The 23,962-nt window shown below is 43.3% G+C and overlaps 2 protein-coding genes across 3 annotated transcripts in view; both read right to left on the bottom strand.

Moving 5' to 3' along the window:
• The window catches only part of TRPV1 (transient receptor potential cation channel subfamily V member 1), a 48,116-nt gene extending 44,624 nt beyond the window's left edge, over positions 1 to 3,492 (bottom strand). The window contains exon 1 of the mRNA XM_081272892.1: positions 3,355 to 3,492. The gene's annotated coding sequence lies outside the window, so the exon portion shown is untranslated. The remainder of the gene's footprint in view (positions 1 to 3,354) is intronic.
• On the bottom strand, positions 234 to 23,939 carry SHPK (sedoheptulokinase). 2 transcript variants are annotated; one of them, XM_081272924.1, is made up of 7 exons: positions 23,622 to 23,939; positions 15,690 to 15,831; positions 9,125 to 9,308; positions 8,394 to 8,546; positions 7,440 to 7,615; positions 3,355 to 3,555; positions 234 to 826 (listed from the first exon to the last, which is right to left on the bottom strand). In XM_081272924.1, the coding sequence occupies exons 1-7, from the start codon at positions 23,781 to 23,783 to the stop codon at positions 414 to 416; spliced, it is 1,431 nt and encodes a 476-aa protein (XP_081129050.1). In that variant the 5' UTR covers positions 23,784 to 23,939; the 3' UTR covers positions 234 to 413. The 2 variants fall into 2 exon arrangements, with proteins under 2 accessions (XP_081129050.1, XP_081129051.1); XM_081272925.1 differs by lacking the exon at positions 3,355 to 3,555.
• Positions 23,940 to 23,962: the final 23 nt, after the last annotated feature.

The raw sequence follows: 23,962 nt of genomic DNA, 5'->3' as shown, positions 1-23,962 counted from the left end.
TGGGCTTCGTGTCTCTAAAATCAATCCAAAAACTGGACATGAGAACAGTCTCCTTTGTTTAGTTGGAGCCATGACCACTAGACATTTTGGTGTCTGAAGGCACATGTGTTTTCTCTCTTTCTACAGATGAATCACAGATGAGCCCCACCCCTCACACATACACATTTACATTTTCAACCAACTTTCAGGTAGGTCTCTTTCAGAAGGTGCTAGTTTGGGATCTTGCTGGTGACTCCTGGCCACATTACTAGAATATGCCCTTGAAGGTAAATTCTTGGTCAAGATGATGCCCTGAGATGAAACAGTTTAAAATCTGCCCTCATAATTGTCCAGGAAAAGGATGACTCAGAGATCACATAGTAATGTTGATTAGGTAAAATTCACAATGGTCCTTTAGCCAGAGGGTCTGCTGATTAAGACTCTTTCTGGTGGAGGCTCCTCTGTAGCATGACCAGAGCTGCCCCAACAGCTGCATCCACGTCCTGCCCAAAGGACATTGGCAAAGGGAAGGCCCTCTGCACCTCCTGCTTCAGCACCTCGTTCCTGGACAGCGCACTCCCACTCCCCATCACCCGCTCTATGCCCCACTCTTTGAGCTGCTGCACTGGAAGCATGGAGTGCAGGTTCTGAACAATGCCTCTGCACAGGGCCCGGGTCACATGCCCCAGGGAGAGGTCAGAGGAGGAGATTCTGGTCACTGAAGCCAGCTGGTCTGGCAGGTGCCTCTCCCCCAACACTGTTGGGGTGATGTTTAGGCAGGTGTCTCTCTGCTGTGCAGCTGCCTGGATCATGCGTGAATACACAGTGGATTCTTCAACCTCCAGACCTGCCAGAAACAGGAAAGATCTGTGTGAGCTTATGCAGCCCCTGGATGAAATATAAAAGTTACCAGGGGATAGGACAGGTCTACTTGCAGGTGTTCTTCTCACTGCAGCTGGAAGTTTCTGGGTTCAGGGACTCACACAGTTTGGCTAGCTAGACTCTGCCCTGGATTCCAGCCAGCTGTCTCCCTGCAGCTGAAGTCAGACTTCAGGGAAATATCTTTTCAGTGTTGCAGTGAGACCTAACCCTAACCTGAGCATCATAGCCATCACAGAATTATGGAATCTTTGATCCCAAGAGGGCCAAATGCATACACTAATTAATAAGTACCATCAAAGCCATGATGGCTTTGGAACCATTAGCAACACCATAGCAATCCCAAGATCCCAGGCTGCTCACAATCTAGGCCACCTTCAGTATATATACGGGGTGCCTGAGGCCCAGGGCACCCTGGGCTTTGATCTTAGGATCACTTTGGGGGCTACATCGAAAGCACTCCTGTTTCATCAAAAATGAGAGACATGAATATATAAAAGGATTTTACAGAGAAATAAATGAAAAAAATCAGCGTACTTTTCAGGGCTAAGAAAAATAGTCCCCTGCTCACAACTCAGTGAAAAATTAACAGACCCAATCCAATTACACCAGTAGCTAGATGCTGGCTCGCATGACTGCATGACTGATTCTGCAACTTGAAAAACCTTTCCTGAGTTCTTTCCATGAAGCATCTCTCAAGAGGGCCCAAGCAGGGAGAATTTCCCCTGTGATCCTAATGTCCCTGGCCATCCTGAAAGTGTAACCAGGACTTAGAAAGGCTGTCTTTGCTAAAAGCTCTCTTTACTTGGGCCTGCAGAGCCCCAAAAGGTAACTGAAAACAGGATAAAGCTTGGCATCTCTGCCTTCATTTTGTATTCATCTTAGGTCCCTGCTCAGCTCTGCATCTAGGAATATTAATCATTGAAGGAGTGTTCATCTAAAAACTAGTAATATAAGGTTTATTAGCCCTAAATTTACCTAACCTACCTCGTCCCCCTTCAAGACTGAGACAAGATTGGTAGCTACCTGTTGCAGCCCAGGAGTGGCACCTAGAAGTCTTCATTCCTTATCCTACACTGTCCAAGAACAGCAGGGGCAATAATCTAATGTAACTAAATTGTCTCCTTCCAGGATCACAGATCCTACAGATAAATATCCTGCACCCTGCAAAGTGTCCTCCCTCCGATGATAAGGACTTCTCCAGAGCCACCTGGCATAAGCAGAACTGAGAGAATAATTGACCAAACCACAGTTTGACCAAGACTGCTTAATTGTGCATATCTCTCACTCCTGCCCCAATTCTTCCTCTGTAGCTCCTGTTGACACTCCACAGACAGGGCTAGGATGCTGGATCCCATCTTTGCCTTCCCAATATGTGGCCATATTGAGTAAAGTTCTTTTCCTGCATTTCACCATAACCTTTTGTTTTTGGTATTTGGGGCAAGTGGCTGGACCCAGTTTGTTGGGACCTCAAAGTCAGGCCTTTGGCCAAGAATTCCAATAACAAAGGCACCAATGTTAGTCAGTAGCATGTTGTACAACCAGGAGGAGCTTCCCATACACACTCTGCTGCCTGGACCTTGCTTGGTTACTATGTTGGACGTTTCCTACTAATTTTGAACTCCTCCAGGTGACCATTACATCTGATGGTCATTATTTCCCTAGATCTTGATGGCTTATCAGATATGTTATATCTACCTTAAGTGTTTGCAAAGCAGACCTCTTGTGGAAGAATGAAGTTACACGTGTCATTGTCCATTAAGAGCAGAGAAAGACGTGTTGAATTCTCCTCAGGAGTAAGAGAAGGGAGTAAGAGGGCTTCAGAGTCCCGAGGAAGCCTTCCAGAGAGACAGGAACTACTCACTAGTACTATGAAGATTTATTTTATTTTATTTCTGGTGCTGGGAATTGAACCCAGGAGAACTTTACCACTGAGTTACATCCCCAGCCCTTTTATTTTATTTATTTATTTATTTATTTTTAGATAGGGCCTTGTTAATTGGCTGAGGCTAGCCTTGAACTTGCAATCCTCCTGCCTCAGCAGCCCTGAGGTGTGCACCACTGGACCCAGAATAGGATTTTATTACATTGTCAAATACCAGGAGTCTTTTTGCTCATGTGTCTGATCACTCCAGTTCAACTATCTGAAGTCATTATAAGGAAAACCTTAAATGCAACATATTCAGGGATTTGGGGGCAGAAAAATGAAGAAAGCAGAGCCAGGAGAAGCTAGGAAAGCTGTTATAATACTCCACAGTCAAGGCAAGAGGAAAGGTGCCTCCCACCTGCTGCAAAGGAGAGAGTAGGCAACGGCTGTTCAGAGAAGAGAGGGAAAGAGGCTGCAAGTTCAGACACCCTAAGGCAGAAAGGAATATGCAGGAACCTAGATGGGTCTGAAACCTGAAGCCAGACACTGAAACAGCACATTAAGCTCCAAGACACAGCCATACAAAAAAAATGAGCAGAGAACACACCACTGTGTGGGCCATGCCTTACCTAGATCTGCCATCCACTGAACCAGCATGTGGACAAATGTGGCCAGCACATTGCCCCCATTGAGCGATGCTGCTACCCCCAGGTAAGTTCTGTCGAAGTATGGGAAGTAGGCGACTGGGGCCGCAGGGTCTGGGATCTGCACCGGCTGGAATCCTGAAGGCATGGAGGCCGCCAGCTGCACAGAAGTGCTGATATTGAGAACTGGGATCCAAAGAGAGCAAAGCTGAGGTCTGTTGTGTTAACTTGGGGGTCACAAATCATAAAAGGACAAAGGGAGAGTGTGGTGGTTTTAAAAATACGTCCACAAATTCTTAGATATTCTTCAAGAGGTAGAGGCTGACTCCCCTCTCCCTAAGTGTGGACCTGGCATAGTGACTCGCTTTTGACAGGCAAAACAAAGCCAAAGTGACAGTGTGTGACTTTTGAGAACTAGTATGCTTAGGGGCCAAACTAACTGAGGTCAGCACTACCAGGGAGTCAAAAGCGATAATGGTATACTGGTTTTTAAAAGGAGTCACAGGAAGCTAATAAGCTTCACTTTTCACTACAGTGAGCCTCCTACCATGACCCTAAACTGGAAGCAACATGCCCTCTACCCATGGAAAGGGATAGTGAAAGGATCCAAGCAACACTGCCCACAGACATGTCACAGCTGAGCACAGGCCAGCAGCCACAAGCTGGAACCAGAGGTTCCAACCACCTCAGGGAAGAGGAGGCCTTGCTAGGGCTTGAATGTCCCCACAATAACACAGGCTAGAATTTAATCCCCATAGTGAGATATTAAGAGAAGGGACCAGGGAGGGGCTTTACCATGTGATTGGATAATGAGGGCTCCATTCTCATAAATGGACTGATCCATTCGTGGGTTATGGAAGAAGTGACTTTGTTATAAAAAAGAAGATCTTATTATAGCTAATTTGTTCTATCTCCCCATGTGATACCTCCACCATGCCATGACCCAGGAAGAAGGACCCCTCCAAATGCAGCTCCTCAATTTGGACCTCCCAGCCTCCAGAACCATGAACTGAAGAAACCTTTTCTTTTTTTTTTTTTTTTTTTTTTTTTGTACTAGGAATTGAACCACCCAGGAATGTTCTATCACTGAGCTACATTTTGAGACAGGATCTTGCTATACTGGCCTTGAGCTTCAGAATCTCCTGCTTCAGCCTCCAGAATAGCTGGGATTACATGCATTCGCCACCATGTCCAGCTAAACCTTTATTCTTTCTAAATTTCCCAATCTGAGAGTCAATTGTAGCAACAGAAAACAGACTAATATGGGTCTAATCCTAACCTTCTTCCCACTGGTCTAGCCTCCCACCACTTAGAAAGCACATGGGCACAGGGGACTGCCCTCTGAAGAGAGTACCGCCTAACATAAAAAAAAAAAAAAAGAGCCAGGCTCTTTACAGGCACTATCCCAAGGCCACAATTGCCCTATGAGAAAGGCAATGACTGTCATCCTCATTCTGGATAATGACAAATGCTAAGGGAAGAAACTCAGCTGTCCAAATTCACACTAGAGGAAGTAGAAGATCTGAACTCCAGAGCCTGTATGAGCTCACTGGGATTCTTGTTTTGAGAGGAAGGAATATAAGGCAAAGATGGTATATACTGGTTTTAAAAAAAAAAGTCACAAGATAAACTTAGCATGTTTTCCTGGGGCTTTGATGTTGCTGAAAATTTGGAAGTAAAAAGGTGGTTTTGAACTTTTTTATCTGAAAATAGTTTATCACATGTATGTACAAGCAAAAGGGACAGTCTCCCCGTCAGCTAATCTTGTCCTTTTTCCATGTGCTGGCTATATTGGTAATAAGTACATCAGAATACCTTGCCTCAAAATGTCTGCATCTAGCCAGGTGCAGTAGTGCACACCTGTAATCTCAGCTACCACCCCACTCGGGCAGGCCCAGGTGAAACCCTAAACCAGGGGATAGGCAAATTATAGCCCACAGGCCATGACCAGCCTACCACCTGTTTTTGTATGGCCCAGCAACTAAAAATGGCTTTTCCATTTTTTAAATAATAGCTTTGTGGATATGTAAATCACACAGATTTACTGTAAAACCCACCCTGTTTAAATTTTTTTATTTTGGGGTTTTTTTTTTTTGGGGGGGGGATCAGTGCTGGGGACTACATGTAGAAGCTAATCATGTGTTCCACCACTGAAATACATCTCCAAAGTGGAGTGAAGTGGCACAAGCCTAAAATTCCCACAACTCAGGAAGACACAAGTTCCAGACCAACCTGGGCAACTTAGCAAGACCCTGAAGCAACTATCTCAGAGTTGAAATTAAAAAAAAAAATTGAAAGGCCTAGGAATGTAGGTCAGTGATAAGGCACTTCTGGGTTCAAACTCCAATACCAAAATAAAAAAATATTTTTAAATCCCCAACCACAACCAAACATGTTAGTGCATGCCTATAATCCCAGCAACTCAGAAGGCTGAGGCAGTCTCAGTTAGAGGCTAGTCTCAGAAACTTAGTGAAGCCCTAAGTAACTTAGTGAGACCCTATCCCAAAACAAAAAAATCAAAAGGGCTGGGAATGTGGCTCAGTGGTAAAGTGCTTCTGGGTTCAATTCCCAGTACCAAAAAAAAAAAAAAAAAAATCCATCCTTTCAAAGGGTATAAAATTCAGTGGGTTTATTCACAATTGTACAACTGTGATGTTATGATATACATTTGGGGGTTTTCATCCACAGCTCTTGGCTCATAACTCCCTTCAATAATAGGCCATAGAAACTAGAATTAAAGAGTCTTTCATCCCCAGGGTGAGTGATAAAAACTCTATATTTTCCACATTTCCCTGACCTACTACTGTGTCTGACAATAGATCATAAGACTTTCATTTCAGAAACAGTCCTGCCCAAACCGGCGAGCAAGGAATGATGCACAGAGAGACCAAGAAGAATCTGAAAAGATGGATCTTGCTGGGTTTCCCCACCAAGTCTCTAGCATTAGATACACATTCATTTTCTAGGGAGGGGGAAAAAATGTCAGGTTCAAAGAGCTTCCAGGACTGAACACTTGGAGGTCCCTAGAGTGTGGCACACCAAAAGAGGGCATGGAACCTGCATGTCCCTTCCTCCGTGCCTCACCCTATACACCTCTCCATCTGTGATATCTTTTGTTATCCTTTATAATAAACCAGCAAATGTAAGTTTGCTGTCAGCCTTTCAAGGAAATTAACTGAACACAAAGAGGGGACTGTGGGAACTCCAGCCAGCTTTGCTGGGTCGTATGGTGGCTCCATGTTTCACATGAGAAACTACCAGACTGCTCTCCAAAAGGGCCACACTATTTTACCATCCTGCTAGCATGTTCTCATATTTTTAAAATGCCTGAAAAGAAATCAAATGCAGAATATCTCATGATACATAAAAATTCTATGAAAGTCACATCTCAGTGTTTGTATGTTCCAACATGTTACTTGGAACACAACTGTGCCCATTCATGCTGTGTGGCTTCTCTAACCCCAATGGCAAGGTTAAGAGATTATGTTGTCCACACAGAGGAAACATTTACTCTCTGACCCTTTTCAGCTTGCTAACCCCTGTCCTGACTACTACCTCCACCTCATTGTGTTTCTCTTAACCCAAATTCAGAAAAGATTGTGCACTTCTAATCAGATCTGACACAACTTTCACTGACAAACTCATAATAACAACAATCCTATTCTCCTTATCTATTCTGTGTGTGTGTGTGTGTGTGTATGTGTGTGTTTCACTAGAGATCAAACCCAAGGCCTTTCTCATGCTAAGCACATGCTCTACCATTGAGCCACAGCCCCAAACTTATCATCTATTTCTTGGCCATACAGTGCATAGAAAGTAGCCAATTAGAGAGAGCCACTTCCCTCACCAGGCCACAAAAGGTAAGCACAGGGATAGAACTTGCCTGCTGGCCTATAAGCTTCCTGAGCAGAGGGATTCACCTGCAAAGATGAGGGTATTTTTCATTTTTACAGAACAGGATCCCCTAGGATAGTAAGGATGGTAAGTTATAGGCATCCCTCAGGCCCTTGCTCAGAGCAGGTGTTTGGGAAGCACCTGTGTAAGTTTAAGAAAACAAAAAGAAAACTTACCAGCATCTGTCCTTTGGCCCATGCAGGAGTAGACAGAGGCCTGTAAATCACCCATGGCCACACCCACCTGCGTCCCCTTTGGGATTTCAAACCAGGAGTGGAAAGTTCTTCCTGCCACACTGCCTGGCTCAGCAATGTTGGGGAGCATGTGGACAGGAAAGCCCGAGACCCTCAGTCTGCAAAACAGAAGTGGACACCTGTATTTACCTGGCTCTTGGCTTTCTGCTTTTTGTTGTTTCCAGGAGACTTAGCAAGGGAACATGCTATAGGTCACACATAGGAGAAGGAAGAATGGAAGCCAGTGTCATCACAGACTTCCTCTTAAGCTTTTTTTGAAACCATGAACTTGGTTTTTGTAAATAGGGAACAAAAACTTGGAATGCACCTTCCAGAGAAGAAGAAAACAACCAGTTTAAATCACAGCCATCAAAAAGGATGCAATCAGAGCCAGATTTTATAGCATTCTGGCCCCCTGTGTTTGAGGAAAACACAAACCCTCTGCAAAGGGAGGCGACCACAGTTTCAACACAAAGTTAGCGTTGGTTAGCACAGTCCAGACCAAAGTCAAACCCACCAGCCTCTTGAATGTCAAATGCATCCATCACTCAGGTTAGTGAATATAAGGCTGCCAAATTTTATAAAACATGCTAGAAAGTTCTTTACCTGAACTACCAGGTACTTTTTGCTTTTATTTCAGAGCTCAGAATTTGGGCCCTGAAGGAAGTAAACCTATAGGCACCGGACTTCTGTACCTGAAAAGGTAAATGATTGTTGAAAAATAACTTAAAAAAAAATTTAAAAATAACTTAAAATGCATCCCTCCAGACTACCTCCCATTCTTAATCTTATTTTAAAATGTATCAAACAATGGAAATTCCAGGTGGAAAACTCCAAAGAAGCTCTCACTCAGGAGGTTCCCTTCAGCCTGGAGCCAGCCTTTGAGGTTATACTCACATCTCCAAGTTCCAGCTTTGGCCCTGGGTGTTGAAATATCCCCAGCTAGCAGCATTCTGATCAGACATCAGGGGTCTTGGCAAGCCACACAGCATGGCAACCACGTAGTCTTGGATGGTGCCAGCTGCATCGTAGGACTTCAGGAAGTCTGGGCTGTTTTCACACCAAAAACAATTCAACTGGGTCTAACATAGATGCAGAAACATGTGCTGCACCTAGCTATGGACATTAGAAACTGGATTTGGTATAGTCGAGGCATAGCCACAAGTCTACGTGCTGTGGCTCATGTTTAGCTAGAGCCCTGGGGTTAGGACCTCCCAGCTGCTCCAAGCAAAGCCACCCAAGTCAGCCCTAAGGGGGAGGACTTGGGGAACTTGGGAACTGCTATGCCTGGGAAAGCAGGACATGGTCCTGCTTTATTTCAGGACCTGAAGCCCCGACCCTACTGTGAACTCAACTTGGCAAATCACTTGCCCTCTCTGTCCCCTCCTCTCCCTCTCTTGATTAGAACTGGATAACCAATAGTGAGCCCTCTGCAAAATGAGCCATTCTGGATCAGATCCAGATCTGTGACGGCACAGTATGCCAGGCCACACTCACCTAGGCACAGTCTATCAGGTGGAGAGATGCTGATCAGCAGGAGGTTCAGCTTCCTGTCATCCCCCTAGAAATCCGCCACTGTCATCCCCCCCCTAGAAATCCACCACTGATTCAAAGAAGAGTTGTCTTACCTATTTTTCAAAAGCCAGAAGATGGTTGCACAGCCAAACCCTGTGGCCACACTGAGGTGGGACTCTGGCTGGGGCAGAGAAGCCAGGAACTCACTGCTACACCGGCCATCCTGCCATGTGACCAGGTAGCTCACAGCTCTGGGCTTGAACACAGGAGCAGCCTCTCCCTCTGTCCAGACACAGCCTGGAACAAACAAGATGACCAAAAATACAGAAAAGAGAACCCAAGTGGGCAGCAGCATGTCCTTGAGACGTCTCAGCTGGTGAGCTTAGGGTACAGGCACTTGCACCCTGTGGCAGTGCCTGGCTCACCCATGGCCCTGATATCATGGCTCTGTAGCCTTAAGCAAATGACTTTACTCCCTCCATTTGTCTCACTTCTGTTTCTTTTCCTTAATCTTTAAGTTGATATTATGTATCTCCCCACACCCCAAAAAGTTGTTGGTATACTCCCAAGTCCCCTGGTCTCCACAGTCTTTCCAACTCTCAGCATGATGATATTACCTAGTCTTGATTCTGAATGATTATCCTTTGATCTTAGCTAATTGATTTGGGGCAGGGGGTACTGGAGATGAAATCCAGAGTCTCACATGTGCTAAACACATGCTCCACCACTGAGCTACATCCCCAGTCCTGAGCTAATTAATTTTTAAACATCAAATTCCACTAAGAAATCTGGCCATCTATTATACTTTGCATCTGGACTATCCCCCAAAAGGCTTGGTCTCCAGCTGACTGTGGTATTGGGAGGTGGTAGAAACATTAGGAGGCGGGGCCTTGTTGGAAGGGGTTTGTCACTGGAGGTATGCCTTTAAAGTATACATTTTGTCCCCAGACCCTGCCCCCTGACACACTTCTACCTGCAATGAGGTGAGCACTGCCCTCTGCCACATGCTCCCTACCATGATGTTCAGCCTTACCACAGGCCCACAGCAATGGGACCAAATGGCCATGGACTAAAACCCTGAGCCAAAATAAACCTTTCCTCCTCTAAGTTGATTTTCTCAGGTATTTTATCACAGTGGCAGAAAGTTGACTAACAACACCAACTTTACTTCATTTATATTCTGAAACATCTTCTGGGATTTTCTCTGCTCTTATTTAAATAAATATTTCATCTAAAACTGTTTCCAGCCGAACTGGGTAAGGTGGCATACACCTTTTAAACCCTGCTATTCCTTTATATAACTTTTGTTCTTTCTTCTCAAATACGGAATGTTTCCCATGCCACCATGTAATATGAATACAACCACTGCTGCAGAACACTGGCATAAGGTGCCAGTCCAAAAAAGTTAACAGCAATTGAGGACACCCCAAATCTATTAGATGGAGGTAGGAATCTGGCTACCATTGAAGAATGGAGCCTGCCATGAGTCTAGCAGGTCAGATGTCACAGAAAGCTATTTTCTGGCTGTCTGATCTCAGATCCCAGATTTGGAAACCAAGGCTGTTTTATATTTTCCTATAAATTCACTCACCAAGAAACAAAGAAACTTACCTGCCCCTCCCCACTTAGTTCCAGGCCATGCAACATCCATTCATTCATTCATGTTTATGTGCCTGACTGTATGATATAGTTATTGAGTATCTAATGTATATTAGGTGCTGGTTCTAGGGTCTGAAAATATAACAAGGAAAAGTCTTCACAAAGCTTTGTCTTCACAAAACTTATATGCCAGGGCTGGAGACAGAATATAAATAAGCAAATGTACAGTGCCAGGTACTTTTACTTTCTATGAAAAATGTGCAGCAGGGTGAGGGGAGAGACAGTGATGATTGTAAGGGGTGGTCAGGGAAGTCCTCTCTGAGGTGACATTGGGGGAAGGAGAACGTGAATGGATTAAGGGTGTGAGTCTTTAAGAATAGCAAGGGATACTTGTTGCAGGTGAATGGAACAAGGAGGGTAAAGGACCTTGTCAAGCAATATCTGGTTAACATTCCTGGCCAATACCCAGCACAGCAGGGAGGCATGTTACAGGATCTTGTACCTGCAACATCTTCTTGGTATCATATTAACTTTCACCTGGAAGCAGGGAAATAGGGTGGGGATGGAAACAGGGAAGGGGTCCTTCTGAGAATAATCTACCCCACAGCTGCATTTCTACCTAAATGTAAACCTGGGATTCTTTTTTTAAACCTGGGATTCTTATCCCAGCCCTAAAGCTGGATGTTTACAGTGTTGTTTTTTTTTCTCTCTCTCTCTATTTGCTTCCAAAACTCTTTTGATCCCATTTTTAATTTTTTTTAAACTATCATAAAATAAATAGAGTACCAGACAATGTTCAAAGCACTCAAAATATTAATTCATTTAATCTACATGATAACTTTATAAGACAGGATCATAATTTTCCCCAAATAAACAATGAAGAAAATACACATAAGAAAATGAAACACAATGTTTTCAAAATTTGCCCAAGTTCACATAGCTTCTAAATGATAGAATCAGGATTCAAATTTAGATAGTCTATTCTAGAATTTGACATAATGGAGATCTCATTTTCTTTCTATATTTCTTTTCTTCTTTTTTTTTTCTTTGAATAGAATTGATATATTTTTAAGTTTTTGTTTGTTTTTGTAGTAGTGGGGATTAAACCCAGGGCTTGGCACGTGCCAAGCAAGTGCTCTGCCACTGAGCTACATCTGCAGCTCTTGTTTTTAAGTTTTTAATGGCAAAAGTGATAAATAAATACCGTACTTATTGTTGTCCACAACATGTTCTTGAGTTCTTTGTCAATATGGCTTGAGTGTACTTTCCTCTTTTTAACTACTGCATATGTATGGGCCTACCGGCATTTATTTAATTTGTCCCCCAGGTAAATGTCACATTTTCACTATGGTGTAAAGGAGGATGCAGTGAAGGACCATGAGGGTGCCTCCTCGAGGACATATGTGTTCCAGAACTTTTCCTGGACAGGATCCAAATAGCAGAATTCCTGAGTTATAGCTGTTCCCTTATTTTAATAGTTCCTCCAAAATAGCTCTCCTAATTTATCCTACATCAGGATTTTTAAAAGAATTAGTTTTTCACTAGGCACAGTGGCTCAGGCCTGTAATCCCAGCAACTCCTGAGGCTGACACAAGAGGATCACAAATTCAAGGCCAGAGCTATGATGAAGTCAAACAACAACGAGTGCTGGCGAGGATGTGGGGAAAAGGGTACACTTGTACACTGCTGGTGGGACTACAAACGGGTGCAGCCAATTTGGAAAGCAGTATGGAGATTCCTGGGAAAGCTGGGAATGGAACCACCATTTGACCCAGCTATTGCCCTTCTCGGACTATTCCCTGAAGACCTTAAAAGAGCGCACTACAGGGATACTGCCACATCGATGTTCATAGCAGCACAATTCACAATTGCTAGACTGTGGAATCAACCCAGATGCCCTTTAATAGATGAATGGATAAAAAAAAAATGTGGCATTTATACACCATGGAGTATTACGCAGCACTAAAAAAATGACAAAATCACGGAATTTGCAGGGAAATGGATGGCACTAGAGCAGATTATGCTTAGTGAAGCTAGCCAATCCCTAAAAAACAAATACCAAATGTCTTCTTTGATATAATGAGAGCAACTAAGAACAGAGCAGGGAGGAAGAGCAGGAAGAAAAGATTAACATTAAACAGAGACATGAGGTGGGAGGGAAAGGGAGAGAAAAGGGAGATTGCATGGAAATGGAGGGAGACCCTCATTGTTATACAAAATTACATATAAGAGGTTGTGAGGGGAATGGGATAACAAACATGGAGGGAAATGAATTACAGTAGATGGGGTAGAGAGAGAAGATGGGAGGGGAGGGGAGGGGGGGATAGTAGAGGATAGGAAAGGTAGCAGAATACAACAGTCACTAATATGGCAGTATGTAAAAATGTGGATGTGTAACCGAGGTGATTCTGCAATCTGTATTTGGGGTAAAAATGGGAGTTCATAACCCACTTGATTCTAATGTATGAAATACGATATGTCAAGAGCTTTGTAATGTTGTGAACAACCAATAAAAATAAATAAAAATAAAACAAACAAATTCAAGGCCAGCCTCCTTGGCAACTTAGATAGACCCTGTGTCAAGAAATTAATAATAAATAAAAGGACTGGGGCTGTAGCTCAGTGGTACAGCACCCCAGGGTTCAATCCCTAGAACCTTAAAAAAAAAAAAAAAAAGAACCAGTCTTCTAACCATTTTCACAATTTTGGGGGGGGGGGATACAATATTTATTTATTTATTTTTATGTGGTGCTGAGGATCGAACCCAGTGCCTCATGTATGTGAGGCAGGCATTCTACCACTGAGCTACAACCCCAGCCCCATTTTCACAACTTTTGATGTTTCCAAATTTCTTGATTTTTCACCATCCAATAGGTGGAAATGACTTCTCATTGTTGTTCTCATCTGCACTTCCCTAATTATTAATGACATGGAGCATCTCCTCATATGTTTATCAGCCATCATATTTCCTCTTCTAGGAATTGCCTGTTGGGATCCTTAGCCCATTTGTCCTCTCTTTGTTATTGTTTCTTTATTTATACTGATATCTGTCCTTCATCTCCTCTATATTGGCAAATATTTCCTCCAGCCTGATGCTCGCCTTTTAGTTTTGCTTTATGATCCCTGTTTCTCTCCTGCTTTTACTGAGCCTGAAAATGGAATCTGAAAAACAGGCGTAACCACAGGACTCTCAGAAGATATTCATCACTCCCTCCCCTCCAACTTGCTGGCCTATGCCCTCGTGGAAGCACTTAGCTCTCTGCTCAAGTTACTGGTGCCCGACTGTGCTGGCTATGTTCTAGAAGGTAGAGGTTTCATCTGCTCATTTCTATATCTCCCTCAGGGCCCAGCACAGGGCCTTATATGTTGTGGATACTGAAACCAAACTTAATTAAGGCTGCCACTGAACGGGAACAACTTGATCCCAAGTACAATTTCACTCAGTCCCACTAAGCAGGAATCATCACCACCAAACAATGTCTTTCCTCCTTCCCAGAAACCAGCAGCAAAACAAGGAGATGCTGGGCTGGCTCAATGAAATATTAAGAGTTCTTTCCAACAATGTGGCCGATGGATGGTTTGTGTGGTTGGTACAAAATCTAGGAGACGGGCAGAAAGGAAGATGTGCGACCAGACCACAATCATTACATCTCTGCTCTCTTCTTTGGGAAGGGTTTTAGTATTAAAAGGACATTTATTCTCATTAATGCAAAATTAAGGAGTTTAAAAAGCTTTTACAACCTAGACTCCCTCGGAGAGGTCGGCTCCAATGCCCTAATCGGCCTTCTACTTCTGCCACAGCTTGGAGCCAAGCGGCTCCCATAGTTTCAAAGAGCCTGACATCAGGCACACTAGGAAAGGGAAGAGAGAGAGATTATGTTGGCTTCTACAGTTCCCCTCCCCATCCTGGGCAGTTATCAAAGGATGTCACTAGACCCCAGTCACTGACAGGCAAGTCACCAACCACTCAATCAGTCCACAGCCACCCTTTTCTGCCTGAAGAGTCAGAAACAAAACAACACCTGGACTCAAATGCTGATTTTGTTGAAACCAGATGATAGGTATGTGTTGGTTCATCATACTATTCTCCCTATTGTATATTATATAAATTGTTTTAAAAACAATTGAATGCCTAGCATAACAGGGAGGTCATGACTTTCTGTAGGAGTCTAATCCTTCCTGGGACATTCTGTTGGGAAATCCCTCCCTTTACTGAGTCATCATGTCCTCCTGGAGCTTTGCTCCTCCTTAAAGGCCTTTTAAAAGCTCAGTACCTGAAGACAGACAGACCTGTGTGCACAAAATGGAGTCACTGCTTGCGGCCATATGACTTTGAGCACGTTATTCCAGCCTCTCTGAACTTCAACTCCTCATCTACACAATGGGGACAGTCACGTTCCATCATAAGGTTGTGGGAAAGATTGATGAGATCATGCAGATAAGGCCCTTAGCCCAGTATCTGACACGTGAAGTGCTTCTTGTTGCTTTACTGACTTAGCTTCCCCCAGGAACCAAACAGGTCAGCCTCCTCTGCACTTTGTCATACCTATATCAGATGATACACTAATAAAACTTTGCAGCTGAGCCCTTAAAAAGAATACTCCCTAGAATTTTTTTTTTTTAGAAATCATCAACATCTGTGGTTATGTAAAGAACAAAATCTATGCCCCAATTCTAAAGAGTTTCCTCTGTGTCTTGACATCTCACACAGTAACAGCTAATCTCTTGGTTGTCAGCACTAATGTTCTGAGACACCAACACAAATAGAGAGAGCTGCAGAAAATCCACTCTGCTAAAACCTACAAAAGAATCACAGGAGACTCATTATTTTCCCCCTGTCTGTTCATGGATAGATAATGTGCAAATGACATGCAAGTGGACAGTTCACTTCATTATACATTTGAACCAAACAAATGTACATGAAAGACAAGGAGTATTATGTGCTAATCCGTTTTGAGAAGCAATAAATTATTCCCATAGCAGGATAACTTGATTCTGCTCAAAGAGGACTTCATAGCACTTTTCTCATTTGGTAAGTGACTATCAGCAGCAAGAGGTCATCCCCTGAGCCCAGCATACCTTGGCCTGTTTTCCAAAATACGACGCCATGCATCTGTCCTGACACTCCGATGGCCCTAACTTTCCGAAGCTGCTGCTGGGGAAGGGCAGCAAGGCATTCATTTAGGGCTTGAATGATTCTACTCACATCCTGCTCCCGCCCCTGTAAACAGAACATGACAGGTCAGGGACAGACAAAAGGTCAGGGGGAGGCGGGCAGGCCTAAAGGATTTCCTGGAGGATGGCTGCCCTGCTCATTCCACTGGGGTCACTTCCAAGACATGCTGAGCAGCTCTGGGTGAAGGCTGGGGGTGGGAGGTTAGGACTGCAGCTGACAAGAAACCACACTCTGGCTTCACATATAAGACGATTTTGCAAATGAGGTTTACCATATGGCTCAGGCTCTGCTCTTCACCATGGGTCAGTCTGAACAAAGAAAAGCACTCCTCCGTACCGTACCGTCAATAGGGGAAATCACAGAAGGGCCTTCTTTACAAGGCATATGGGGTGATGAGGTTGGAGGAGCCTGGTGGTATAGGAGCTAAGGGAAATTTCCCTTCCTTTCCCCTCCATTCCTGATTAAATTAAAGAAAATGCATATGGATATATTAATATGCAGAAGAGAAAAATTTTAGCGTGGAGGAAAATGACAGGAGTGAAAGTACCCACAAGCCTACCATGATTCAGAAGCTTGTGTACCCCTTTTCCTATATGAGAGGAGAGAATGGGAAATGCAGACAACTTTGAGAATTCTTAAATGATAATTAGAGGCAGACAGAAATGAGCTTGTAAAGTGATTCTCTTTGGAATTTGAATGAGTCCAAGGGACAGACATTATCTAGTAAGAGAAGTCCATGCAGGTATGTTTAGTCCTCAGTCTTCTTTTCTGGGATAGATGAGTTTTAGGTAGGGATGGGAGGCAGTTCTTACTCCTCAGCAGTCCTCTTGTTTGTCTGGTTTGTTGGTTGTTTTTTTCTTTCTTTTTTTTTTTTTTGGGGGGGGGTTGTTTTGTTTTTGAGATGGGATCTCACTGTGTTACCCAGACTGGCCCTAAACTCCTGGGCTTCAATGATCCTCCCCCACATCCTGCCTAGATTTTATACATCTTGAATCAGGGTTTGGACAAGTTCAGATTGGGTCTTCAGAGTCATATGGGGGAACACATTTTGACATCTTACAGCTAAAGAAAGGCCAACTCCAATCCAGCATTATATCTAAACTGGTGGAATTAGAGACATCATTATAGCCATCATGGCCTATTCCAAAGTAGGCAATGAGAGGATGCAAACCTAAGAAATCTAGTCACTGTGACCACCTCATTCCTTTGAATTATTAAGTCCCTGTCAGACTGTGACCCCAAAGTCACATCCCATTCTAGGAGATGCCTAGAACACTAGTGCTCATGTTAAAGTGCTTTTAGTGCCTTGGGCCTTTCTTGACAGCATCTTTCCCATGTTGGGGTTCAGAGAACAATACCCGCTAGATATGGCATTTGGGGCATACTGAACAACAACAAAAAAATGATCTAATTTGATCCAAAGGAAACAAGAAGGCCTTAAAATCAGGTTTAGAACTCGCTAAATCTTGCTGGCTATGGTGGCACACATCTGTAATCCCAGCAACTTGGGAGGCTGAAGCAGAAGCTTCTTAAGTTTGAGGCCAGCCTGGGCAACTTAGTGAAGCCCTGTCTCAAAATAAAAAATAAAAACAGCCATTGATGTGGCCGAGTAGTAAAGTACCCCTGGGTTCAATACCCTAGTACCCAGGTGAAAAAGAAAAGAAAAAGAACTCTCTAAATTTCAATAAGCTAAGAAAGCCACCAGAAAACATTCACTTGGGGAAGCAACTCAGGTAACATCATTGTTTTCTTTGTAAGTAAAATTCAAAGTAGAAAGAAGAAAAATTAAATGTATATGCATGTTTAAAAGAATCATGCCACCCAGTATGGTGGCACACATGTAATCCCAGCTACTCTTTGCTTTTGCAACTTCTGAGTTGTTCAAGCTCTACCACTGAGGCAAGAAGAACATAAATTCAAGGATTATTAATATTTGTGCTTAAGAATCTTGGTGTACTTAGCATTTAAGTAAATTTATATTTTTAAAGGAATCTGGCCTTGGCTACCTTCATAATTACAATTTAAAATGTGCAATCAAGTAACTGATCTAGATTTATGATTATAAGTTCAAATCTCACTACTTATAAAAGGATTTGAAACATATAAGAACATTAAAGTTCACTTGGGTATATATCTAATTTATTCAATTTATAAGAATAACTTAGATATTCTGAAAATATTTAAGACAGACAACTTGTGAAAATAAAAAGAAAAATCATAATGAAAACAACATTGAAAAAGAAAGAAAGTAACATTGAAGGAGATTTCCAAAGCCAGACAAGAGGCCTTTGGAAACAGGACTTAATGTTCAATTTAAACTCCTGCCTATCAGTGGTAGAGTGCTTGCCTAGCATGTGTGAGGCACTGAATTCGACTCTCAGCACCACATAGAAATAAATAAATTAAATAAAGGTCCATCAACAACTAAAAATTGAAAAAAAAAAAAAAAACACCTCCTGCCTAGAATGTACAAGTTGGTCACCTTTCCCCCTTGTACTATAGATTCTATAACAGATAATTAATTACATTGTGTCCAGAGAGTCAAGATGTATACTGAGAGGAATTGAACTCTTATTATGTGGACCTTTTTACTAAAACATAATCATTCTTTTCTTTATCTTCTACCAGGCACCTAGCCCCTGTCATACAGCACTTGTTCTTCAATTTCAATAGAAATTCCCTAAAAAGGAATTTTTTTCTTCTTTGCACTGTCTGCCCATTGGGACACTGATTCAGAGCTGTGTCTCCTGAACTGCAATTCCTGTCACCCCAAATAAAGTCCTTTGCTTTTGCAATTTCTGATTTGTTCATGCTCTACCACTGAGCTCCACCCCAGTCCAGTTTCTGAGTTTGAATTGTTCAACAAAAGCAGTCCCTCAACAAGAAAAGAGACCAAGTATATGACTGCAATTTAAAACATCTAAGGGGGCTGGGGATGTAGCTCAGTGGTAAAGCACTTGTCTAGCATGTACAAGCTTGTCTAGCCCTGGGTTTGACCCCCAACACCACAAAAAAACATTTATATACATGTTTAAAATGTTCAAAAATAAAAATAAAATAAAGGAGCCAGGTGTGGTGGTGTATGTCTGTAATCCCAGCAGCTCCGGAAGGCTGAGGCAGGAGGATCACAAGTTCAAAGCTAGCCTCAGCAATGGCAAGTCACTAAGTAACTCAGTGATGCTCTGTCTCTAAATAAAATACAAAATAGGGCTGGGGATATGGCTCAGGGGTTGAGTTTCCCTGAGTTCAATCCCCAGTACCCACCCACCTCCCAAAATAAAATAAAATAAAGGGCTGGGGTGTAGTTCAGTGGGTAGAGCACTTGCCTAGCATGCGTGAGGCTCTGGATTCAATCCTCAGTATTGAATAACAGAGTAAAGCTAAAGGTTAGACTTTTTTTTTTTTTTTAGTTTCTTAGTTTTCTTTTTTTTAAAAAATGTTACTTATAAAAAGAACTGATACATTTTTAAATGTTATTAGTGGAATAATCTTTACAAGCTAAATTTAAAAACTTAAGAAATAGTGTTCCAAATTTTATAAATTGAATATTTTTATCTCACTAAAAATAAACTGTTTCTGGCACACAAAAATTACCTCAAGTCACAAAATTAACTTATATTTAACAACTGGAAGGATCCATGGAAAGTTCAGAGAAAGGGAAGAGAAATGTGGCTTAGCTTTCAATAAATGTCAGTTCTTTGGGCAGCTGAAAAAGTCTATGGTTTTGGAAAAGCATCCAAAGACCTTAAGCCCCTCAGGTCCCTCCAGGGAGTACAGCCTTCCCCTCCTTGGAACAAACCTGCTGACCTTGGTCAGGCAGTTTTTTGGCCCCTAATAAAGATGAACAACGAACAAAGAAGGAAGTCAAGGAGGAGTAGGATGGGGGAAGGAGTAGAGAGGGAACACAAAGCATTTTCCTGAGGCACAGCCCCAGATCCTAACAAGGATCCTTTTTTTTTTTTTTTTTTTTTTTAACAAGGATCCTTTGTATATGGAAGGGACAACAGGCAAACTGGCAGAGAAGTGAAAGACAGAGGGACACAGAGGAGGACCATGGCTCTGCATGATCCCCAATGAGGAAGCAAAAGGGCAAGGGGGAAGAGGGAGGAAGGAGCAGGAAAGAGACATTTGTTTAGTCCTACACTGTTCAAGAGGGCAGCCATTAGCCACATGTGGTTTGTCTGAATTGAGATCTGTTATAGGTATAAAATACACACTAAAATAAATAAATAAATAAATAAAATACACACTAAATTGCAGAGTCATCGTGAAGAAAAGAATGCATGATATCTCATTAATAAATTTCTATTGATTATTACACGTCAAATATATTACACACATTAGTTACATAAAATATGTAATTAAAATTAATTTCATCGGTTTTCTTTTTATCTCTTTTAACCAGACTACTCAAGAACTGAAAATTACCCAACATGGCTAACATTTGTGACTCACATTTCTATTAGGCAGTGCTGGTTTAAAGAGTCCCCACATGGCCATCAGATGGTACATCATCCCAAGATAGAGGAGCCACTGTTTAAAATGGGTCCAGGGTGGGTGAGTTGTGAGGGTGGAAACAGTGGAGGAGGGAAACAGGCTGGATGGGATCAACACAAGGAGACGGTGTTCTGCAGTTCCAGTTTTAGTGGTGAGTGTGCTCTGGGGGTAGCCCTTGGATAGACAATGGACATACCCAAAGTATAATGGAAAAGCCTTTGCCCCCATTTCTTGGTTCAGAATATCAATCTGTCCACATCCACATTAAATCCTAAAACTTTTTTTTTTCTATACTGGGAATTTAATCTAATCCAAGGACACTCTAACACTGAGCTACACCCTCAGCCCTTTTAATTTTTGTTTTTGTTTTTTTTCTTTTTGTGAGACAGGGTCTCACAGAACTTAACAATCCTCTGTGGCTGGGATTAGACATGAGCCACCATGCCCAGATAAATTCTAGGACTTAGAAACTTATTCAGCCACACACACCCTTTTTGACAGCTGAAGAATCTGAAGTCCAGAGGAAAAATAAATAAATTTTTAAAAATTTTTTGTAGTTGTAGATGGACAGAATGCCTTTATCTTATTTGTTTATTTTTATGTGGTGCTGAGGATTGAACCCATTGCCTCACACATGCTAGGCAAGTGCTCTGCCACTGAGCTACAGCCCCAGCCCAGAATCTCTGTATTTTGACTGGGTGTGGTGGCACACACCTGTGATCTTAGCCACTAGGAAGGCTAAGGAAGGAGGATCACAAGTTCAAGGCCAGCCTCAACAATTTATGGAGACTCTCAGCAACTTAGCAACTATCTCAAAATGAAAAATAAAAGGGATTGTAATCATGTAATTAAAATTAATTTCATCTATTTTCCTTTAAAGAGTCCCCACATGGCCATCAGATGGTACATTATCCCAGGATAGAGGATGTATTTCAGTGGTAGAGACCCCTAGGTTCAATTTCAAGTAATAATAATAATAATAATAATACTTGTGTTTTAAATTGCTAATACCTAAAATTCTGATCTTCACCACATAGCTGCCAAGTTTGACCTTGTTATACACAGTACTTCGTGATGAGTAAAAAGTACAGACATGCCAGGCAGTGGCACGTGCCTGCAATCCTAGCAACTCTGGAGGATGAGGCAGGATTGCAAGTTTGAGGTCAGCCTGGGCAACCCAGCAAGGCCCTGTCTCAAAATAAAAAATAAAAAGGGATTGGGGTAGGGCCGGGTGTGGTGGCACACACCTGTAAGCGGCTTGGGAGGTGGAAGCAGGAGGATCCCAAGTTCAAAACCAGCCTGAGCAATTTAGCGATTAGCAATTCAGCAATTCAGTGAGACCCTGTCTCTAATAAAATACAAAACAGGGTTAGGGATGTGGCTCAGTGGTCAAGTACCTCTGAGTTCAATCCCTGGTACCCAAAAAAGGGGGATGGGTGTATAGCTCAGTGGTAGGCCACCCCTGGTTTAAATTCCCAGTACTGAAAGAAAAATGTACCCACAAAAAAAAATACACAGCCATCATATGTTGCTATAAATTGGTGGTTCTCACTCAGGGGTGATTTGGTTCCCTGGGGACAACTGGCAATGAGAAGACATTTTTGGTTGTCGTAATGGGAGTGGGGAAGTGCTATTGGTGAGTTGAGGCCAGAATGCTACTAAACATTCTAAGTGCATAGGACTGTTCTCAAAACAAAGAATTATTCAGTCCAAAATGTCCACATGCCGTGATTGAAAAACCTGCTGTAGACAAAATCCCAGCAATGCAGTTTTTCCCAGAGCACAGCTCATATGTGGAGGATGTATGGAGGGTGCTATACGGACCCCTCCCCCAAGTGCCTCACTGAGCAGGTACAACATGCTGGGTTTGCCTGTAAGCAGAGAACAGCCTGCTAAATGCCGTGGGAAAAGGGAAACGTTTTCAACAAGTGGCCTTATTTCAAGAGGAAATGGCACCCCTGAACCCCTTTCCTGTAATCCCAACTTTACTGTCCACTCCCACAGGATCAGAGCCAACTTTGCCTCTATTTTGTTGTCCATGAAGTAAAATAATCATTCTAAAACACTCTGCTACCCCAACCAAGCTAGTTTTGAAAGCCTCTATAAAAACACAAAGTGCTCCTGAAATCCTTTACCCTCTGAAATGCGGCAAGTAAGAGCTTATGAAAAACAAAGCTTTTGGGGATGGGGCTTGGCTCAGAAAATTGAGGTTTCTGGCTGGAAGGCACTAAGAGGCCACTTATTTCAATTCAGAGAACAAGCTGAGGCATGGGGGAAAAAGTCAGAGGTTAGACAGAAAAGTTCCTTGATAGTAATTTCTACTGTCAATTGACTGAACATAAAGCTAACTTTTTCAGGAAATGGACAAGATCCAATTTGGTTTGTTTTGGGTTTTTTGGGGGGTGAGGGATATTATCTATTTGTGGGTGTTTGTTGTTGTTTGTTTTTATAGTGCTGGGGATTGAACTCAGGGCCTTATGCCTGCTAGGCAAGTGCTCTACCACTGAACATCACCCCCAAGCCTTTTTTTATTTTTATTTTTAAACAGGGTCTGGCCAAGTTTCTGAGGCTGGCCCCCCGAGGATTACAAGCAAGTGCCACTGTGGCCAGTTTGAACAGGATCCAGTTCTAAGGACTGACTGATCCAGTTTCTTAACCCACCTATATATCCCAACAGAGCCCATTATCCTGTTTCTACCTAGTAACTCCCAAAAGCCATTAGCTGTAGTTTATAGGTATCAAGCTAATCCTTTTAAAACAAACATTTTAATGGACTCGTCTTTCAATGTCTAATTGCTCTGAATTCTTTTCTCCAGGTGTCTCAGTCTTTGGGAGCTGGGAGACTATTGCTGGCCAAGTGTTTTTGAGTATTTAAATTCACATTTGCTTTTACAAATGTAGGTCTGATTTCCAAAGGACAACCTAGACTCTGCCCTAGGCAATAAACTGATTCCTGACCTTGAGGGCACCGGGCAGAGGTGAGGAGCGGACAGCAGCCAGAGAAACTGGGAGGCCCGTGGGTATTCCATATACACAGGAAAGCGACTGCTTGCAGGTCAGAAAGTGGAGGACAGAAAGCACAGGGATCCAGCGCCATAAGCAGGGCCCCCAGAGAATGCCAGAGAGTGGGGAGATAGTTGCCAACAGGTGGGAAAGCTCCTGGGACGGGATTGCAGAGCTGCTGCAGACAGCGAGGCCCAGATAAGTCAGGCGGATGTCAGCCAGGCTGGAGAGGTCAGGGAGACTTCTTTGAGGGAGGGGGCTTCCAGGAAGGCCTTCCTGAAGAAGTTGGGTGTCAGGAGCCTCTCGGAGGCGGCGGCTCCAAGGCGCTGCCTCACCTGGGGCCCGGCCGCCTCGCTCTCGGCCTCCGCTCGCGAAGCCCGCGCGCAGCTCGCCAGTACCACGAACCCGGACGGGTGGCCCGGCGCGGCCTCCAACAGGGCCACCTTCACGGACGTGGTGCCCAGGTCGATGCCGAGAGTAACCAACCCAGAGGCCATAGCGGCGGTAACCCGGCGGCTCCAGTTTCTTAACCCAGGCTCACTCTTCACCCGGGAGGGAGGAGCCGGGGCGGGGCTTCGCCTGCCAGTCTTTCAGCCACACTCAACATGGCGGCCTCTTCTCTTCCCATTGGCCGAGGAAGGCGGACTCTCACGCCCTCCAGACGGGACCCAGAGGG

Source organism: Spermophilus citellus (assembly GCF_964194105.1).
Source record: "Spermophilus citellus genome assembly, chromosome: 17".
In the NCBI taxonomy this organism is placed as follows: Eukaryota; Metazoa; Chordata; class Mammalia; order Rodentia; family Sciuridae; genus Spermophilus; species Spermophilus citellus.
This window is presented reverse-complemented; position numbering and strand designations above follow the sequence as displayed.

What these genes read in the sequence shown, in the direction of transcription:
- SHPK (XM_081272924.1), bottom strand. Translation starts at nt 23,783, where the DNA reads ATGGCCTCTGGGTTGGTTACTCTCGGCATCGACCTGGGCACCACGTCC. An exon ending in TTCTGGCTTTTGAAAAATAG is followed by an intron (nt 8,547 to 9,124) that starts GTAAGACAACTC and finishes GTGTGAAAACAG; the next exon opens with CCCAGACTTCCTGAAGTCCT. An exon ending in CAAAGCTGGAACTTGGAGAT is followed by an intron (nt 7,616 to 8,393) that starts GTGAGTATAACC and finishes TCTGTTTTGCAG; the next exon opens with ACTGAGGGTCTCGGGCTTTC.